The 18152-nt window shown below is 42.3% G+C and overlaps 2 protein-coding genes across 2 annotated transcripts; both read left to right on the forward strand.

Annotated features, from left to right (window-relative positions):
• The first annotated feature begins 916 nt into the window (after nt 1-916).
• Nucleotides 917-3954, forward strand: LOC103362677 (syndecan-3-like). Its single transcript, XM_008289107.1, has 5 exons — nt 917-1057; nt 2908-2992; nt 3082-3161; nt 3254-3368; nt 3441-3954. The coding sequence occupies exons 1-5, from the start codon at nt 992-994 to the stop codon at nt 3602-3604; spliced, it is 510 nt and encodes a 169-aa protein (XP_008287329.1). The 5' UTR covers nt 917-991; the 3' UTR covers nt 3605-3954.
• A 2846-nt stretch (nt 3955-6800) lies between these two features.
• laptm4a (lysosomal protein transmembrane 4 alpha) lies at nt 6801-18152 on the forward strand. Its single transcript, XM_008289108.1, has 7 exons — nt 6801-7034; nt 10149-10269; nt 13247-13323; nt 14305-14427; nt 15639-15734; nt 16635-16733; nt 17250-18152. Exons 1-7 carry the CDS (start codon nt 6906-6908, stop codon nt 17322-17324), a joined length of 720 nt encoding a protein of 239 aa, XP_008287330.1. The 5' UTR covers nt 6801-6905; the 3' UTR covers nt 17325-18152.

Here is an 18152-nt window from a genome sequence, read left to right on the forward strand (position 1 = left end):
GGGTGGGACTTTAACACGTTACAATTAATTAATTACAACAAAAATAAGGCATTGAAAATAAATTGGTCGCTATCCAGGACTGCTAGCGCTAACGGCGCCGGCGGTTTCTGTGCTCGCTGCAACACGCTTTGCATTTGGGTGGTACCGTCAGCTCGGTGTGCTTCAGTGGGATGCAAATTGCACAAGTTGCACAAAACCACGCTTCCATCGGGCAGTTTTTAAAATGAAACTTGCCCCCCCTCGGATTCCTCCATGTTTGTCGTTGTTAGCGTAGCGCTGACGCATCTCGTGCATCATGTGATGGGTGGACCATGAAATCAGGCGCTGACAAACGCTGTTGCCTGGATGCAAACTGCGATTAACGCGTTATTCTTGTTGTAATTAATTAATCATAATTAACGCTTTAAAGTATATTAGGGGCGGGACTTGAACGCGTTATTTCCGTGTTAATTAAGGCTTATTTTTTATTCTGTTTTTTTCTTTTTTAAACAATTCTGTTGAACCACGATTCAAAAGCAATGTCTGATTTTCATTGTTTAATTTTCGTTTAATTTTTATTTATTATTACTTTTGTCAGATTCAAGTTATTTCTGTGACGGTTGTGGGTTTTTCTTTGATTAACCGAAGGGTACCAACTATTTTGTTTTATGAATTATATATGCAAGCCGAAAAGTACCCAGTTGGACTGTCAAGTGTAGAATTGTACCTAAAACTTATAAAGACTAACAGAGCTACATTATGGGATTGATTAATCCTTCCCTCCTCATGTCCACCAAAACAATCATTTTGCGTCCCTTTACGGGGCCCCGAGCCTCATGTTCAGCACCGCCGAGGATGTTACCTGTTATCAGCTGTGTCTCCACATTTATTGGAGGGCGGGGCTTAACCGGCCGAGGCTCGAGGTTCAATCAACACACACAGAGCTGAAGAAGAAGAAGAAGAAGAAGAAGAAGAAGAAGAAGAAGGAGAAGCGGAGCGAGGCGACGGCACCATGCGGGGATCTGTGGCCGCCGCCGTGTTTCTGTGCGTGGGTCTGATTCCTGCCGTCACTCGGTCGGTGAGTTACGTCGTTTTAGGGTTTTAAAGAAAAGGAGACGTGACGTCGGTCTCACGCTCACCTTTCTCACTTCCTGATCACACCCTGGTCCAGCCGACCAGCACAGGCTGCGTGATTTATTGATTTTTATTCTAAGGGTTTGATTTGTGTTTAATTCCACTTTGTTAAATCTAAGTGACAGAACCGGCTCGTGGATGTCAGCCGTGGATTTAAAAACACCCACTACAGGTGGAGTCACTGGGATTATTTTCCCTCCTCAGGTTCACACAAAGTGCTGTTTGCAGAAAACTGAACACAGTAATGAGAGCTGCTGACTTTCATGTTAAAGTTGCTTAATTACATGTCATTTAAAAACACTATTGTGTGACATATCCAGCACTATAATTTCTATTGTTGGCTGTAGTGTTGGAAAGAACAGTATTTATGTTGCACCTTGTCCTACACAGAGGTCGTAAGAAACGTTTTACGGGCAAATTTATAAAATTAAAAATTATAAAAACAAAAAGCTGAAAGACAGATGGGAAGAAATTGCATCAAAAAATGTAATTATTTAAATCAAATTAATCCTAAACAATACAGACAAGATGGATAAAGTGTGAACAGATTTTCAGAAAAACAATTAAACCAGAATTTCCACAACATAAACAATTTTAATTATGATCATTTTCTGCAGGTTTAAATTGCTGATGCCAAGGATAAAAGATGAAGGTAATAGCAGGGTTAAAAAATAATAATTAAAGCACGTAAGAGATAAAGAGTGCAAAGAAATGGAAAAGAAATGAATTATGAGGTGAATGAAAGTGCAGACGGGGTTAATGAATGCACAGGTAGTTTAGAACAGATGGTATAATTACATTAATTGCTTCAAAGCAGAGAAATAAAAACAGTAGAAATACCTCAAAGTACTTTATTAGAGTATTTTCTTACATTAAAAATAGTTTTATCCACTAATAAAACTTTTTTTATCTCTCTTTTGACTTTAAATCTCAAATTAAGAGAATTTTATGTTGATATTGATTCCAGGAAACAAGCAGGTTTCAAACCAAACTGATGCCTTCTTATACCATAAAAAACACGATGCTCGAGATTTGTTTTGCATCATTTTAATACCTGCACATTTCACATTCTTCATGCTTTAATGATGAGTTTCAGTTCTGGTGGAGGTCGGGGGTTTCGGCAGAATTAAAAGTGAAATTCTGAGGTTCGAGCCGTGTTTTGGTGACTCACTGTGAAATTCTGAAGTCGACACTTTTCCATGCAAGCACTTAATCTGCAGAAACGATGACGTGGTGGAGCGTCCTGAAATCTAGGACAGTAGTCATATAAATACTGCAAAACTGCACAAATTGTGAGCGCTCGTTAGCAGAACTTAATTGGTTATCTTGCTTTGTTGCTGGTTTGGTTCGACATGTTTCGATCATTTATGGGGCTTTTATCAGGTTACATTAGTTCATCACAGGATGAGAGATTTATTTATTTTTTTGCACTCATGTGAGGTAATTAGTTCACTTATTAGATATTTAATCTTAAGAGGATTTCTGCTCTAATTAAAGCTTGTATGTTTAAGTGTGTTTACCAGCGAACTGGGTGGAGTGTTATCACCACAATGTTCTCTCCTCACCACACTTTATTGGTGACAATAATGTGACTGCTTGCTTCATGATGCGTTTATTATCCTCGGCGTGTTGTTTCAGGGGGACTTTGTATCTTTGGCATGATTCGTTTCTTTATTGCCCTCTTAAAGGAAAAGCACCTCCATCAGCTTCCTTCACCTCCTGTGTGTTTTTAAATGTCTGACAACAGAGCAGGAAGCAGGATCTTTAAATATCATTTTTTCTCCATGAAATCAGCATTCTGCCCTTCCAGAGGACTGGGAGGGATCCGGATACGACCTGGACGGTTCTGGTTCTGGATCAGGAGATGGGTCGGAGCAGGGTGAGTTGAGCACCTGTTGAATGTTTTTAATCCACTTCCTGTCGCATCTCTTTGTTTTTCTAAATCCTCTCTAACTGCAATCCCACCAGATGAAGACATCAAGGTTCAGCCCAGCAGCCATGAAGGCAAATTATTGAAGTCAGGAGGTGGAAGCAGGAATACTCTCCACGTACGTCTCTTTTCATGTGTTTCGCTGTTTCATGACTTGTAGGTGGCGGAGCGAGAAACAAACTTACGTAACTGCTGCTTCTTTTGCTGCAGAGTTCTTCAGACCTGACCTTTGACGGCACAGCCTGGCCCGCGGGAGACGACGAATCTGGATTCGTTATCATGGCGAGCAGCAAACGGTTCTGGGAGAACGAAGACATCTTAGCAGGTACTTTGCACACCGATGTGGACAAAGCTGAGTTTGTTTTCACGGCTCAGTCACTTATTCTTGTGTCCACAGCGGTTATTGCAGCGGGAGTCACGGGAGCCATCATCGCAGCTGCACTGTCAGCCATGTTAATCTACAAACGGCAGAAGAAAGACGGGGAGGGACACATTCTGGGTCGGCGACGGGAGTCGGACGAAGATTACCACAAACCCATAAGGGACGCAGTTGTTATTTAACTGTCAGACCGGCGTTTGTTTTCTAGGCTGGTGCCACTGGGCCAGTTTGTGTAGCTGGAGAGCTGCCGTGAAGGCGCTCTCTCATCATGCATCTGTTGTTGTACATTGATAATTTATTTATATTTAACATGAAGTGTAAAGAATCGCTTTCATTCGCTGACCTGAGATCGTTTCCATGGACGCGGGGGAGCTGTAGCCTCTCTGTGCTTTAGGAGATGTGGGGCGTTGCTATCATCACACGTAGCTTCGTGGAAATGTATTTCTAGCAGTAATCTTCCAGAATGTCAATCAATCAAACTTTATTTGTGTAGCACTTTTCATACAAAGAAAGCAATACAAAGTGCTTTACAACCGATGAAAACATTAAAAAGAAGAAACCCGTCCCTCCCACCTTACATATTTACATTTACACACACCTATACACACACACACACACACACACACACACACACCTATAAACACACACGGCACTGAGGATTGTGGGAATAATGACTAAATGTTATGTTTAAATTTAGCATCTGAATGGTGCACTAATCTGACTTCAGTGTTGATAATTGAACAAATGCAATATTCGATGGGTTGATTATCAATATGTACTTTGCTGTGTAACCGTTTTAAAGTGGCAGCTTTTGTTGCTTCCATGCACACCTTGTTGTAGCATTTAAATAAACGAAACTACCTTTAAACTGAGCAGACAACAACAACAAATTCCCAAAGGCCCTAGTCATCCAACAAACACTCCCACAAGTGCTTTCGATTCTTTGGCCTCCTCTCAGGACTGCGTGGGCGCCGACAGAAGATGCTCGACGGGCCTTTTTCACCAACAACATTCTGACATCTTGCAGAGGGAGAAGCACTGGTGTAAATAACGACGTTAAGGGGCGAATTAATTGCATTTAGCTGCTGCTTCAGTTCCCAGATTTGTGTATATGTTGGCTCTCTGTCACAGGGACACTGGAGCAGATCAGAATCATTGTTAATGCCTTTAGAAGTGCTTTTTCTACCAGTCATGATGTATGTAGCATGTCCTGCGTGTTGAACAAGCAGGGCTGTTTCTAAACTGCATTTATGTGTAACTGCCTTTCTGAAATGTGCAAAGCGGGGAAACTTCAGCGCTGTTTCCTCTCACAGTTATCGAAATAATCCATGCTTTATGAGATAAAGACAATAGGAGAAGTGCTTTTGAGTCTGTATATTGAATGTGAACGGCGGATTAGGTAATGGCTGCTAACACGTTATGTCGCCTATATATGCGCGTATATTTTTGTATTCCATAATTGTTAATAAAAGAGCTTTGTATCAATTTAATCTGTTTTTTTCTTCTTCTTTGCTTGATGTGACAGTTTATGTGCAGTATTTACAGTCTGTTTTTGCTTGCCTATGACACCCAGAGGTTATCTGTGCATGCTGCATGGTGTCTGTTGTATAGATTCGATGGATCAGTACGGCAGTGTTTTGTCAGGGACTGTTTGGACCTACAGTGAAGCACAATGTGGCGTCCCAGCTTATCAAGAAAAGTAACACGAAAACAACCAGGTGATTGCAGTTCAGAATGAAACCGAAAGTAATTTAATGTAGATTTTCAGGACTAATAAGGTTCTATCTTATCTTTGTGTGTTTTTACATTTCTGGTGATAAAATGAGCGTCTCTTGTGTACAAACTACTCTGCAATGAACAAGGTTTAAGAATCACAGACAAAGCAAAGACGCTAAGACCTAATTACCGCCGACTGACGGCTTTCTGAAACTTCTAAGCAGATGCTGTGATAACTGGTGCGAGCTGATCAGAGAGCAGAGGCGAGGTGCTGCTATACATCAGTGAAGGATCAGAACAGAGGAGGAGCAGTCAAAGTGATCGGAGGAGCAGGGCCCAAGTCCTGGCATTCTGTAAACTGCACCATACAAGCACAATATAATTCCAGACGGGTCTCCCTTTCTGCTTTAAGGGAAAAATTTAAAAATCTGGTGTTCTGATTAAGAAAAGGTTTAAATTAGCCAACTGTGCACACAAAGGTTTTGAGCTGACATATTCTCAGCTGCTGAGTTAATCCCAGTCAGGTGTGGCTTTAAAAGACAATGACAGCATAACCAGACACTCCTCCATGTCCTTTGTTGGACGAGATTTCAAAAGCCAGCATCAACAACCTCATCAGCTCAGTTGTGTGACACCACGGAATGCAAATGGTGGACTCACTTGTTTCTGACTCTGTCCTTGACCCGACTCGTAATCTGCCCATTAACGTTTACGACACAGTGCAGACTTGTTTTTATGACATCCATTCTGTTATAGAGATGCAGTTTGCTGGAGCAACATATGCTTATTTCCCTATGTTAAAAAGAACGCATAGAATTGAATGAAATGTCACATTTATATTTTGGGTGAGTATACTTTAGTGGTGCTATACATAATGGTGGTGTTGTATTCCCAAATAAAACTGATCCTAATTGTAGTTCCATGAATGATGATTATCTTTTTAGCCCCAAAGGAACTGAACACTTTGCCAAGTTAGGATAAGATAAGATAGAACTTTATTGAAATTGCAGAAAATTCTTCTGCATTTCATATGAGAATGATTGGGGAGCCTAATAGAAAAGTAATAAGACTTAGGTACGATACATTACTAAAAAATAAAGATAATTCAGCTAAAATAAGACTACAATAGAAAAGGAAGACGTAATACTGGCATTCTGAAGTAGTTCAGTAATATTACTCATGATAATTGACCCTATTCAGGACTTTCATATTGCCATAAGTAGAAGGTCTTTATTAGGGTCCACTGGAAAATATGTGTTGGTATTCATGATGACTTTTATACTATGTTAAATAAATTTTCTGATAAGTTGACATATTTTTGCTTCTAAATGCATGACACATGTTCCTCTGTTTATATTTTTAAAAATCTTCAAAAAAAACAAAAAATAATACCTGTCACCTAAACCAAATGGCCTGGGGTCCAAAAGACCCCAAAAGTCCTGAATAGGGTTAAATATCGCACATGAAAATGGTAGTTTTTATATATATTATAGATTATTTTGCTGGTAAGATAATTATTGAATAAATTTGAATAAATCAGGGGGTAGATTGAATCCTATTGGGTCGCTGTTTCAATTCTTCGCGGTCATTGGTTCCCGCTGCTGTCAGTCAAACCTCGGGTCTCCGCCCCTTCCTCCCCGTCAGAGCTTTTGTTTTTATCCGCGGTGTGCGCAGCTCTTCGGGGGAAGTGGTGGGCGTTTCTCCGTCTTCTTTCTCTTGACTGTTGATGCCGAGACGGTTTTTTCTCCTCCACGACCAGCTCTCCCGATGTTTCTCCCTACGCTCGTAGAGGACATGCATCATTTTAAGCCCAGTCGAGACAGACTGTACACCACCAGGTGTTGCGGGTGTTGCCATGTCCGGACGGGGACCATCATCCTGGGGACATGGTACATGGTGCGTAAGATGGTACTCGATGGAGGTCAGCGAGCTAACGGTAGCTAGCTGTGTTAGGCAATTGTGTCAAGTCCGCTAAAGTAACAAGTCACACGATGAATTCCGTCCAGACAGTATTAATGGGAAATTAAAACGCGTTGTGTTTGTTGGCAGCGACTAAAATACGAGCTAAACGCTACTTTTGACTTTTCAAAAAGCCGTTACTTGTCGTGCTTGATGCTAGCGTTAGCCTGCTATCACATCGGGTTTGGCTAACTAGCTCTCCGTCTGGTCAACTTACAACTTTGAAAATGTAATTAGAAAACCTTTGCTGGGGTAGTGGCTGTCTTTAAGTTAACAGCAGCTGATTTGGGGGTGTTTTATGTCTGATTTATGTTTGTGGCCGACACTCGGCTAACTTGCTAATATAACGGATTCCACGATGTCAGACATGACACGGGTTCACTTGCTGCTGGTGCTACATCGTGTCTTTTAGGTTATGCTAATAAATATATTAAAGTGGTTTAGAGTAATAAAAAATAAATCCAGAGACTGTGTTTGACAGGCAGGCTGCTGTGGCTAACGGTAGCTGCGTGTTTGCTAGCCGCCGCCGTCCTCTGCACATTCTGTCCCTGCAGCACTCCGGACTTGCAGCGTTAAATCTCAGTTAATCCCCTTCTCGTTTCCCCACATCACAGAGCAGATGTTGCAGGTTTCGGTTGCATTTCTAAATCCTCCCTTGTTTTTTTTGTTTTTTTTACGACAGTCCCTGATTCATTGAAACACTTGAGCAAATCTTCCCGAGTTGCATTTTCAAACTGTCTGAAACAGCTGCCAGGAGGCCGGGCTCTGGACGTAAATACTAACACACTAAGAAGAAGCTTGTAGTTTGATGTATGTTGCAGCATGGATCTGTTGTGTGTGTGTGTTTAGGCTCTGTTTTGCTGACAGAACGATTCAAAGAGGCTCAGCGGATTTAAAACTTAAGGCTTCTAAACCTCAAGTAGTTTCTGAGCGATTTTATTTATTTTTTTGCTCCTGTCACTTTCTTTTTACTTACTGAGGCCTCATTTCTTCCAGCCATATGAAGTCTTGCACCTCTATAGAAACAGCACAACTATGTCTAGAAGCATAGAGAACTCAAAAACGCCACGTGTGCATTGTGATGTAGAGATAATGCAAAGCTTCATAGAGAAAGAAAGCACAAAAATGAAATTTCTAAAAAAAAAAAAAAAAACATGGAGTCAACACCATTTTTCCATGTGATCACAGGTGCTGCCAATACAGCAAGAAATGCTTCTTTTATAAATTAGTGTGCATGCTTGTCTTCTATCTGTGTAAACACGGCCTGCAGTTCAGCCAAAACCTGAATTTTTGTATCATGAATGTTGGTTACAGTGGAGTCACTGATGTTTTCATGGTGACACGGAAGAGTTCCCAAACTTATTTTTCTTTTCAGGTTACATCAAACAATTTAATGTTGTGGCTCGGTGGTTAGCACCGTTGCCTCGCAGCTAGAAAGTCACAGGTTCGCGTCCAGGTGAGGACACCCGGGATCTTTCTGCGTGGAGTCTCCATGTTCTCCCCGTGCAGCGTGGGTTCTCTCCGGGTTCTCCGGCTTCCTCCCACAGTCCAGAAACATGCTGAGGTTAATTGGTGATTCTAAATTGTCAGCTTGCTTGGTTGTCTGTGGTAGACTGGTTACCTGTCCAGGTGAACCTGCCTTCACCCTGAGTCAGCTGGGATAGACTCCAGCCCCCCATGACCCTAGTGAGGATTAAGCAGTGTATAGATGGATAATGGATGGAAGTAGAACAATGTGGTTGTGTTAAAATATCCCGACTTTAGGTTTAGATTGAGTTAATTTTCCTGACAGAACTGCACATTACCGCTAAGTAGTTCAAACGCTGTTGAAACTCGGCTGATTCATCCTGTTTTTACAGATAGAAATGTTGGATTGGTTTACAGCTAACATGCATTTTAAACCCACCTTTGAACCTTGTTTTCATGTACAGAGGGCCTAAATAATAAGATGCTATCACCAATAAGAAGATTTCTCAAATCTTAACATTGCTTGGTGAAATAACTTTTCATCTTTTTGTCATTTCAGGGATATATATTCTGAAATATTTGTTTTTGCTCGTGGTTGTTGGTTTATTTAATGTGAAAGAACAATCGTGAAAAATTTAAAGACGTCTTAGTTGCACTTGTATCAGCTTCTAAGAAAGTTAAACCACAACTCGGCTGATAAAAGATCAATTAGTTAAACTTTATGAGACGGTCATGCAGGTAAGGCTGCATCCTTTCAGAGCTGTCTGTGCTTGTGCTGCTTTTTGAGCGATAACATTATGTGGGCTGTAAATGTTGTCACCTAGTCAGTAGTCTTCTCGTCTGCTTTCCTCAGTCTTTCCTTCTTAAATTTGGCTCAATACGCTCAAATAAACAGCTGGAAACAAGTTGCTCCTGTTAAGTCCAGCCAAGATGAAAACACATTTGTTGCAGCAGTTGTAGTTTTGTACTGTCAAGACATGACAAAGTATTAGATCTTGTTTCATCTTTCTTTTAGGATTTTTTGCACTAGTTTTATTGTCACTTCTCAAGAGTTATTTTCTTGTTTAAATCCAGTTAACCTTCGTATATCTGATTAACTTCAGACTGCATCAGTTTTACGACCCTGTCCTTGTCTTTACCAGAGTGTAGTAACAGGATTTTCTTTCAGTGGTTTCAGTTTATTATCGTTTTGTTACCTTTTGCTTGTTTGTCTTCTGATATTATCATTTATTTGTGTACTGTGTCTTGTGACTGCAGAGCCTGTCAGCGTAAATGTTGGCGTGTCCTTGAGTGTTTGGTCGATTCCTCCTCATATCTTCATTCCCACACTGTGATAAGTAACCTTGTCCAAAAAAAAAACAAAAACAAAAAAGGGTGATGAATTGTTCTCTGTACCGTTGCCTATTTCAGTCTCTGCAAGTTGAAATTCATACCTCAAGTGAAACCAACGCCTGCGTGGAAAGTAGGAATTAAATCTACAACGTTTTCCAAAAATGGTTGTCAGTTATGTAAAAGTTCACTCACTGTGTTCTCCAGTGCTGCTGGTGGAGTCGTTTTTAAACACCTCTCGTTTTCTTTGCTCAGGTCGTCAACCTGTTGATGGGCATCCTGCTGACCGTCGCTGTGACCCACCCAGAGAACGTCCCCACCATCGACCTGCAGTATGAGGTCATTGACCATTACTTTGCCTCCGACAGGATGTCCGGTAAGCAACAAATCCACACGGGAATCATTTCATGGCAAAACTAAACTGATTTTCATTCAGTTTCTTAAGCGTCCACACGTCAGGAGCAATATCATATTCTCTGTCCTGTGGTTTTAGTATCCTGCCCAATTAAACTTCAGTAAATAAACATTCACCTTATTGGATTAGGAAGTGTTTTCCTGCCGTTTCATGAACCCCTGAGCTCCTGTTATTCTTTGGTTGGTCACTTTGCACAGGGAGATCTGCTCTCCACTGACTGTAAAGCAACTCCCAAGTAAACAGACCACCGCCGAGTTGTTTACATGTTGTCCTAAATGTACTTTGTGTTGTGGTGCCACTTTGTTTTTCCTCGAGGATTTATGCTCATCCCCGGTGTTTGTGATTGTGTGTGCTGGGGCAGGGCTGGCACGACCACCAGAGTGCCGCTTTTGTCTCGCTGGCGGTTGTTTTGTTGGCTGGCTTGGTGAAGGCCTCTTCGTTTTTCTAAAACGGTGACTCAGCGGGAGAGGAGGGGAAGTAAACTGGCGTGGGTTGACCTTCCCACAGCGGGCTCACGCCACCACATGGGCCAGCGGAGGTTGCCCATAGTCTGCAGAGACGATGTCAACATTCAAACCGGTGCAGCTGTGGTTACTCCCGACCGTTAGTGCTGCTTCATCAGTCAGCACTTGTTTCATTTCACAATCCAGGTCATATTTAAATGTTATGTATCTGGTAGAAAACACTTGCTAAGTGTTTGTCGTTGACGGCCCGTCTTCAGACTCGCTGGTAGACGTATAAAACACTCCACTTTGAACACACGTGTTGTTGGTCCACCAGGTTAATTTCAATCACCCATTACACTCGGTCCTCTTCCCTTTTTAAAAACCCCAAATCTATAAATATGCATATATTTTTCATGATGTTTAAACAGCTGGATATGAGATGCATCACACACCACTGAAAGTCTGTTCTCCATGTGTGTGCTGTGCAGGTGTCACTTTCCACATCTCTTTTGCTTAAGTCGCCCGTTGAGCCCGGATTGGTTTCCATGCTGGGTGGGATGTCACACATCTTGGGGAACTTTCCACTTTGAGCAGAAGAATTTATAAAACTCTGTTTGTAAACACCACATGGGGCTGTGGGGTAATTTCCACTGTTTTCTGACATTTTATCGACCACATGTTTAATCATTACATTAATAAAATAACTGATGGTGACAATAAACCGTATTTGAAGCCACAAATATCACCTGACTTCCTACGTAGAAGTAGAGCTGACTGGATAGTTTCCAACATCACTAACATTTGACATTTTTGACACATCTTACCCTGCCTATCAAGATTCACATATTAAAACGACAAACTGACAAACTCTTTAGACTAGAGCTGCGTGATCTATCTTTTTTAGCATCAGCTGTCTGGCAGTGCGCACACGCACAAAGGTCATCATGCAGGAAGTGGTAACCTAACTGAAAGTGCTGCTTGACACAAAAAGAAAACTCGCATGGTTGTCATTTTTCATCAGTCTGTTTGACAGAATATGATTTACTCAAATTTAGGGCTTAACGGTGGAACAAAGTCGTTGCTCTCTTTAAGAAAAAAGACAGTTTGTTGACAAGCTGACTTCACACGTGCACAGGAGACTGAACAAGAAGATCTGGTTGGGAAACGGAAATGCAGCGACTGTTCTTGGGCTTCATAATAAAGAGTATCATGACTTTGGGTTCTCACCAGTAAACAACATGATCAACTGTGATATTTATGTTGCTTATAGAAAGCAGATGAAATCAGTTGTTTTGACATCAGAGTTGATTTTTATCTTTCCAAAGTGATTTGAGGTCACACACCTGTCTAAGTTGTAGTAACCGAGTGGGGAAACAGACCTCTGTGCTCTACAGCCATCCAAGTAAAGTGTGAGGGATGGAAGAGAAACCAGTAAACATTTTTTCTCAGAAGTCAACCAACAATCGTGATAAACGAACTCATCTTGATCTCATTTCTATGGAAGTATTTTGGCTACAGACAGACTGATGTTGACCATAAACAGGCACTTCCACGTCTTGCTGCTGTTGCCACCACACAACTAATTGGTTTGACTGTATAAATCTGCACCACAAAGCGCTGTGTGAGGAGTACAAAGGCAGATCAGAATGCCATCCACAGCAAAACAAAAAAAAAAAAACCCTTTGGATGGATGTGTCAGTGCTGCACCATATGAGAGAGAGTTCACTGTGAGGACGCAGAGTCTTTACAGTAAAAAATCATTACTTCCCTTGTTTTTTAATAATTTCTTTCTAAATTTCTCTGCACTCCAAAGTCAGAATCAATTCTAGAATGATAAATTATCTCCACATAGACTTATTATAAATATTGGATTATATATTGCAGAAAAAACAAAACCTTGTAATATCACGGAGCCCTTCCTCAAACCTGAAAAAACATCCACAAGTACTGAAATGTGCAGTTTACAAACAGCAAAAGTGAGATTTTTATCAACTCCAATGTACACCCTGTTGTTGTTTTTTCCCCTCTTGAGCAGCAGACAGTTTCCTGACAGATTCATGCATCAGTGTACGAGTTATTCCGCCCGAGCTGCTGAATAACAAAAGATTTCGTCCGGACCGCATTGCTGCAGTCGCTCCCTCACGAGCATCTCCAATGCAACAGGCAGAACATTGGAGGAGGCGAGAGACTGAGAGACGTAGAGAAAAAGAGGATGTGAAAGGCAGACCTTTTAATTATCCCAGGCCGAGTTTCATTGTGTCTTCACCGACGCTGAAAGGCTTAATGCTCCCCCGAGCTGGCCTTTAAGACAGAGTTAGCTGCAAAGAGAGAAGCCCTGGAGACTGTTCACTTGACACTGTATGCAAATCAAAGCTGCTGCCTCAAAGAGAACAGGCAAATATCCTTTCATCTACGCTCAATACAGGCCAAAGACGGTGTTAGATTGTGAATCTTTGACTGCATGTTTCTTCTCTTTTTTGTTTCTCATACAGAAAACGCGTGTGTTGGATTCGCCATCTCTCTGCTGATGCTCACCATCAGTGCCATGATGGTGTATGGAGCCATTACTGTAAGTGTGCCACAAGATAGGATGCCTTTTTCCCAGCATGCACTCTATTTAAGGCAGTGTCAGTGTTTTGCATGCTAATATGTAATCCCACATTATCCATGCATAGCTTTCAAGTTGTATAATCACAGCAGCACCAGACTTAGGAGGTAAGTACAGTAACAAGAAATCCCTCCCTGTTTTCTTTTTTTTAACTGGATGTAGAGAGGAATCCGGATGTAGCACGTGCTGTTTTGTTCTCACTGCCTGTCGTCTTTACCTCACAGGCCTGCCTCATGGCATCAGGACTGACAGGTTTGATAGCCTTTTGACGTGGACCTGCACTCAGCTGCTAGTTGGGATGACTGCACAGTTAAAGTATGACACACATCTGCAGGCCGGGAACGCCGTGCACGCCCGAAGCCTGCACAAGAGTCGTGCTTTAACTGTGCACGCTCCCAGACAAAAGTAGCAGGTAGCCTGTAGCAGGTGTCCCCTTTATGTCCCCTTAAATGTTTGAGCCATGATTACAAGAAAGAAAAAAATCTTTACCTAATGATGTAGGAAGAAGTGAAGTAGGTTTTTGTGCTGCTAGTAGAACATTTAGAATGCCTGTAAAGTTCCTTGTGACTCAGCGAAAGGACCACTTTGCTGATTTTCAACCTTCTCTCTGCACCTATTATTAAAGATGCACAGTGACGTCAGCTGTTCTTGTTTCTGCAGGACGGCTCTTTTCGTTTACCTCAAACTAAATCTCACGTCACGCCCCGAGCAGTCGGAAAAAAGCTTTAAATCCCACGACCAAGAAACCTGCAGTCACAGTTTTAAACTTGGAGGAAGAAGGAGCGACTTGCTGCTGAGGCTACGAGTTGCTCCTCATTCGTCTGTACGATGTTAATAATGTGGATCTAAGATAAGGTTGAAACACGCGTCGTGGTCCTTTCAGAATCAAAACGGATCTGCCCACATGAGTCATTTTTCTCCACCTTTATCTCTCCTCCTCAGCATCGTGACGGCTGGCTCATCCCGTTTTTCTGCTACCAGTTGTTTGACTTTGCTCTGAGCTGCCTGGTGGCCATCAGCTCCCTCACCTACCTGCCCAGGATCAGGGACTACCTGGACCAGCTGGTCAGTCCAAAGTCTAGTCCTGTTGTTGACATTATTTCAGTCGGACTGCACCCAGCCCATATTGACTTTACCACAGAGAATCTTTACGACATTTTACTTGTGTCCTAAATAACCCTTTTGCTCACTCATTGACTCGTCCCTAAAGAACAGATGACAGATAGTTCACTCATTACTAAGCAGTAAATTCAGATTCTGGATTCCTACCTGTCATTTACCATTTTAACATCTGTAAAATGTAGTAGGAGAAGGTGTAAATGCCACGGGCACTACTTTCTAGATTTATTATAGAACTTTTGTGGAAACTATGCAGTGGAAAAATTTGCCATAAAATTACTGTAAATTCCGGACTATTGAGGCACCCGAATATAAGCCGCACCCACTCACTTTAAAAAGAAAAACAAACGTGTACATATACAGGCTGCACTTGTCTATAAGCTGCAGGTGTCCGTGTCGTAACATGAGATATTTACACAGAAAGATTTTTTAAACTTTTAATTAAATACGTACCGGTAACATACACAAATAAATGCTTTTTTCTGAACAGTTCCTGTAACACGGCTGGTGAAGGAAATAAAAACTCCAGCAGCGTACCAGGAAAAGTCATTGATCGCTATCTTCATCTTCCTCCTCCTTCCTCAGAATTCCTTCGTCACACACTTCCTCAGTCTGTCTGTCATTGTCAGTGTCACTTTTGTCCCGAGGCAAATTCCTAAAACTCGTAAAAATCCATAAATTAGCCGCATCGTTGTTTATTCCGCAGTGTTCAAAGCGTGTGAAAAAAGTAGCGCCTTATAGTCCGGGATTTACGGTAGTTCAGTTAGCAGCTTATAGTCCGGACATTACGGTAATATAAAGGGCGTCATTACAGAAGCAGCCGTACTGACTTAAAGCCTTTAAGAGAACACTTGTTTGTCATAACCAAGGCTGACTGGTTTCATTTTGACATCCTTCAAATACGATTTCATAGATAAGTTGTGTTCTAACTTCCACATGTAGACAGATTCAGTGAACCACATTGATTCTGTCGTGGACTCAGACTGTTGGATATTTTAAATCTAAATCTTAAATTTAAATCTGTTGCTTCATCACATCTGATTGGAAGCTAATGGGTTTTAGTTTGTTCTCCTGTTGATTGTGTTGATGGTGATGTGAGCCAAACTGGTGCGAAGAAGCTTTTCTAACATCCAACACTGTTTCTGTTTCTTCCTCAGCCGGATTTCCCGTACAAAGACAACCTGCTGTCTCTGAACTCCAGCTGCCTGCTGCTCTTTGTGCTGGTTTTCTTCGCCTTCCTCATCATCCTCAAGGTGAATCTATCATTCACGGTCAAGTGGGGTTCGTCCAAACTCTTTTCCGTGTATCCGACGGCAAGTGAATGCGTCGTATCCGTGTCTGAATGTGGTCACTTAACCATAAAAGACGTGTTGGCGGTCGTACTAGGTCGGACCTTTTTGTATCAACAATCTGAACTGAAGTGATCAAAGGGAGGATTTTTTTCGTCATTTTAGCGCCAATATTTGTCCAAAAACTTTAGAGTTCTTCCTCTGAACACACACCTGCAGCATCAGACAGCAGCAGAATCCACCTTCTGGTAACTACGTTAATTTTAAATGATTCCTGACATAACGAACATCAGCCTGTTTGTTGCTTCCAGCTGTTTGTAGGAGTCTAAATACCTGCAGCATCAGACAGCGGCAGTATAAATGTCTTCACAGGGAAAAAGTTGTGCTCATTTATGGAGCAACACCAGTAGCGTCATTAATTGGAACGATGAATTATTCCTCACGATGAGACGGGACGAGTCAGGTCACAGTAGTGGTTAGATTATCGTCACACATGGACAGAGTTTTCACAGGATGGCTGTTATTGGCTGTTAGTTTTGATTTATCTTTTGTTTGTTGTTGCATTATCACACATTAGAGATCACTTGATGTCTAACTCCACGGCTCTGTGCAGCGTCGTGGTTATAACGTCTGAATGAAGCCACGAGAAACATGAATGGAGTTACAGAATCATTTTAACAGAGCGATGAAACGGTACTGTTGCGTATCTGGAAAGGGCTTCTGTGTGGTCGTCTGTTTGATTTACACCCTCAGAGTGCCTCCAAACCCCTCCGATTATTTACCGACAGTTCGATGGGAAACAGTGGCCACGGCGCCGTCACAGTGCCATAAAAGTACAAACGCAGGCTTCTCTCTTCCTTCCAGGCCTACTTGATCAACTGTGTGTGGAACTGCTACAAGTACATCAACAACAGGAACATGCCAGAGATCGCCGTGTACCCTGCCTTCGAGACCCCTCCCCAGGTACGAGCAGGAACTGTTAGTACAAAGATGTGAAGTATGCAGTGCTGAAGTGCAGCCAGCAGGAGGCGTACTGTCCACACGCTGAGAGTCCTACAGGCTGATCATCTGCACACGAAGGAGTCAGGAAAGAGTCAGGAAAGACATCTGAATTTATGTACAGTCAGAGTCATGATGAACAACAGGAGGAGGTTTTTACCACATATATGTTTAAATTCAACTGAACACGACCTTGATCACGGTGACTAAACTTCAATCCTCTGAAGGGCTCAGAATTAGTATCATTAAATTGTCATTTTTCTTTTTAATCTCGTTTCAAAGTCAGTTCATTTTCTTTTAATCGACTGTTTCAACTCTAATCAACAAGACGTTCCTGATGTGCTGCAGATCAGTTCCTGCATCACATCAGAACTATTGTGGACTAAACTTTGTCCCAACAGAACCCGACTGTGACGTGAACCCAGACTCCTTCGTCCTGCAGCGCTGACCTGTTTCTATGCTTCTCTCTGTCTCCTCCAGTACATCCTGCCCACTTACGAGATGGCCATGAAGATGCCAGAGAAGGAGCCGCCTCCCCCTTACATGCCAGCCTAAGCACACCAGCCCTTTTGCCAAAACACACACACGCACGCGCACACACACACACACACACACACACACACAGCCATCATATGCATTCCTACGTTCCCCCACTAGCCCTCTCCTGAACACCGCCACGCCCTCGTCCCTCTGACCTGCTGTCTATGTGTCAGGCCGCTGAAGACGTTCTGTTCGACCCTCCTGCCGTGTTTCTATAGAGAGTCTATAGCAGATCCTGTGAGAGGAGGAAGATGTGTGAAGATGAATGAGTGAGTGAATGTGATGTTTGAAAAGCAACAGAGGCCTCCCCCTCCCCTCCCCCGACCCCTCCTCCCACCTCTGGCCTTTTTTATGTCTTAGTAAAAGGGATATATGTGAAAATTAAACTGCTTGAAATGCTCTCATCGATCCAGCACCACCATCCCATCGATAGATTGATATATGAAGTGTAAAAAACAAAACAAACTATGACAATCCACGTATTCTAGCTCTTATTGTTGACTTGTGTTTGCCCCCGATTATGAAGCCCTGTTCTTTCTCAGTCTTGAATGGAGTCTGTAGCACTTTTTTGTCGGTTATTTATTTAGCTTCGCTGTGGTTCGGTTCGCCGCTCTCTGCTTCGTGTCAGCACAAGCCGGTGACACGGCCGTGACGGAGAGAGGGCGCCGACGGTGGGCCGTCTTCTCCGCTTGCTTCTCGCCCGACATCTGAAGCAAACGGTTCGTCTCGTGAACATTAGTTGTTGCATGCTTATCAGCGCCGCCTCCTCCCATTACTTTACTGGTAATATGATTTTATCCTAGTGGAAAATACATTTGACTTCAATAAACGGTTCAGAACAAA

The sequence above is a fragment of the Stegastes partitus genome, unplaced genomic scaffold, assembly GCF_000690725.1.
Source record: "Stegastes partitus isolate 25-593 unplaced genomic scaffold, Stegastes_partitus-1.0.2 Scaffold593, whole genome shotgun sequence".
Taxonomy (NCBI): Eukaryota; Metazoa; Chordata; class Actinopteri; family Pomacentridae; genus Stegastes; species Stegastes partitus.

Excerpts from the sequence above, each read along its gene's own strand:
- LOC103362677 (XM_008289107.1), top strand. The coding sequence starts at position 992 with ATGCGGGGATCTGTGGCCGCCGCCGTGTTTCTGTGCGTGGGTCTGATT. Across the intron at positions 1,058-2,907 it reads TTCCTGCCGTCACTCGGTCG|CATTCTGCCCTTCCAGAGGA; the intron begins GTGAGTTACGTC and ends CCATGAAATCAG. Across the intron at positions 2,993-3,081 it reads AGGAGATGGGTCGGAGCAGG|ATGAAGACATCAAGGTTCAG; the intron begins GTGAGTTGAGCA and ends CAATCCCACCAG.
- laptm4a (XM_008289108.1), top strand. The coding sequence starts at position 6,906 with ATGTTTCTCCCTACGCTCGTAGAGGACATGCATCATTTTAAGCCCAGT. Across the intron at positions 7,035-10,148 it reads TCCTGGGGACATGGTACATG|GTCGTCAACCTGTTGATGGG; the intron begins GTGCGTAAGATG and ends TTCTTTGCTCAG. Across the intron at positions 16,734-17,249 it reads CCTTCGAGACCCCTCCCCAG|TACATCCTGCCCACTTACGA; the intron begins GTACGAGCAGGA and ends TGTCTCCTCCAG.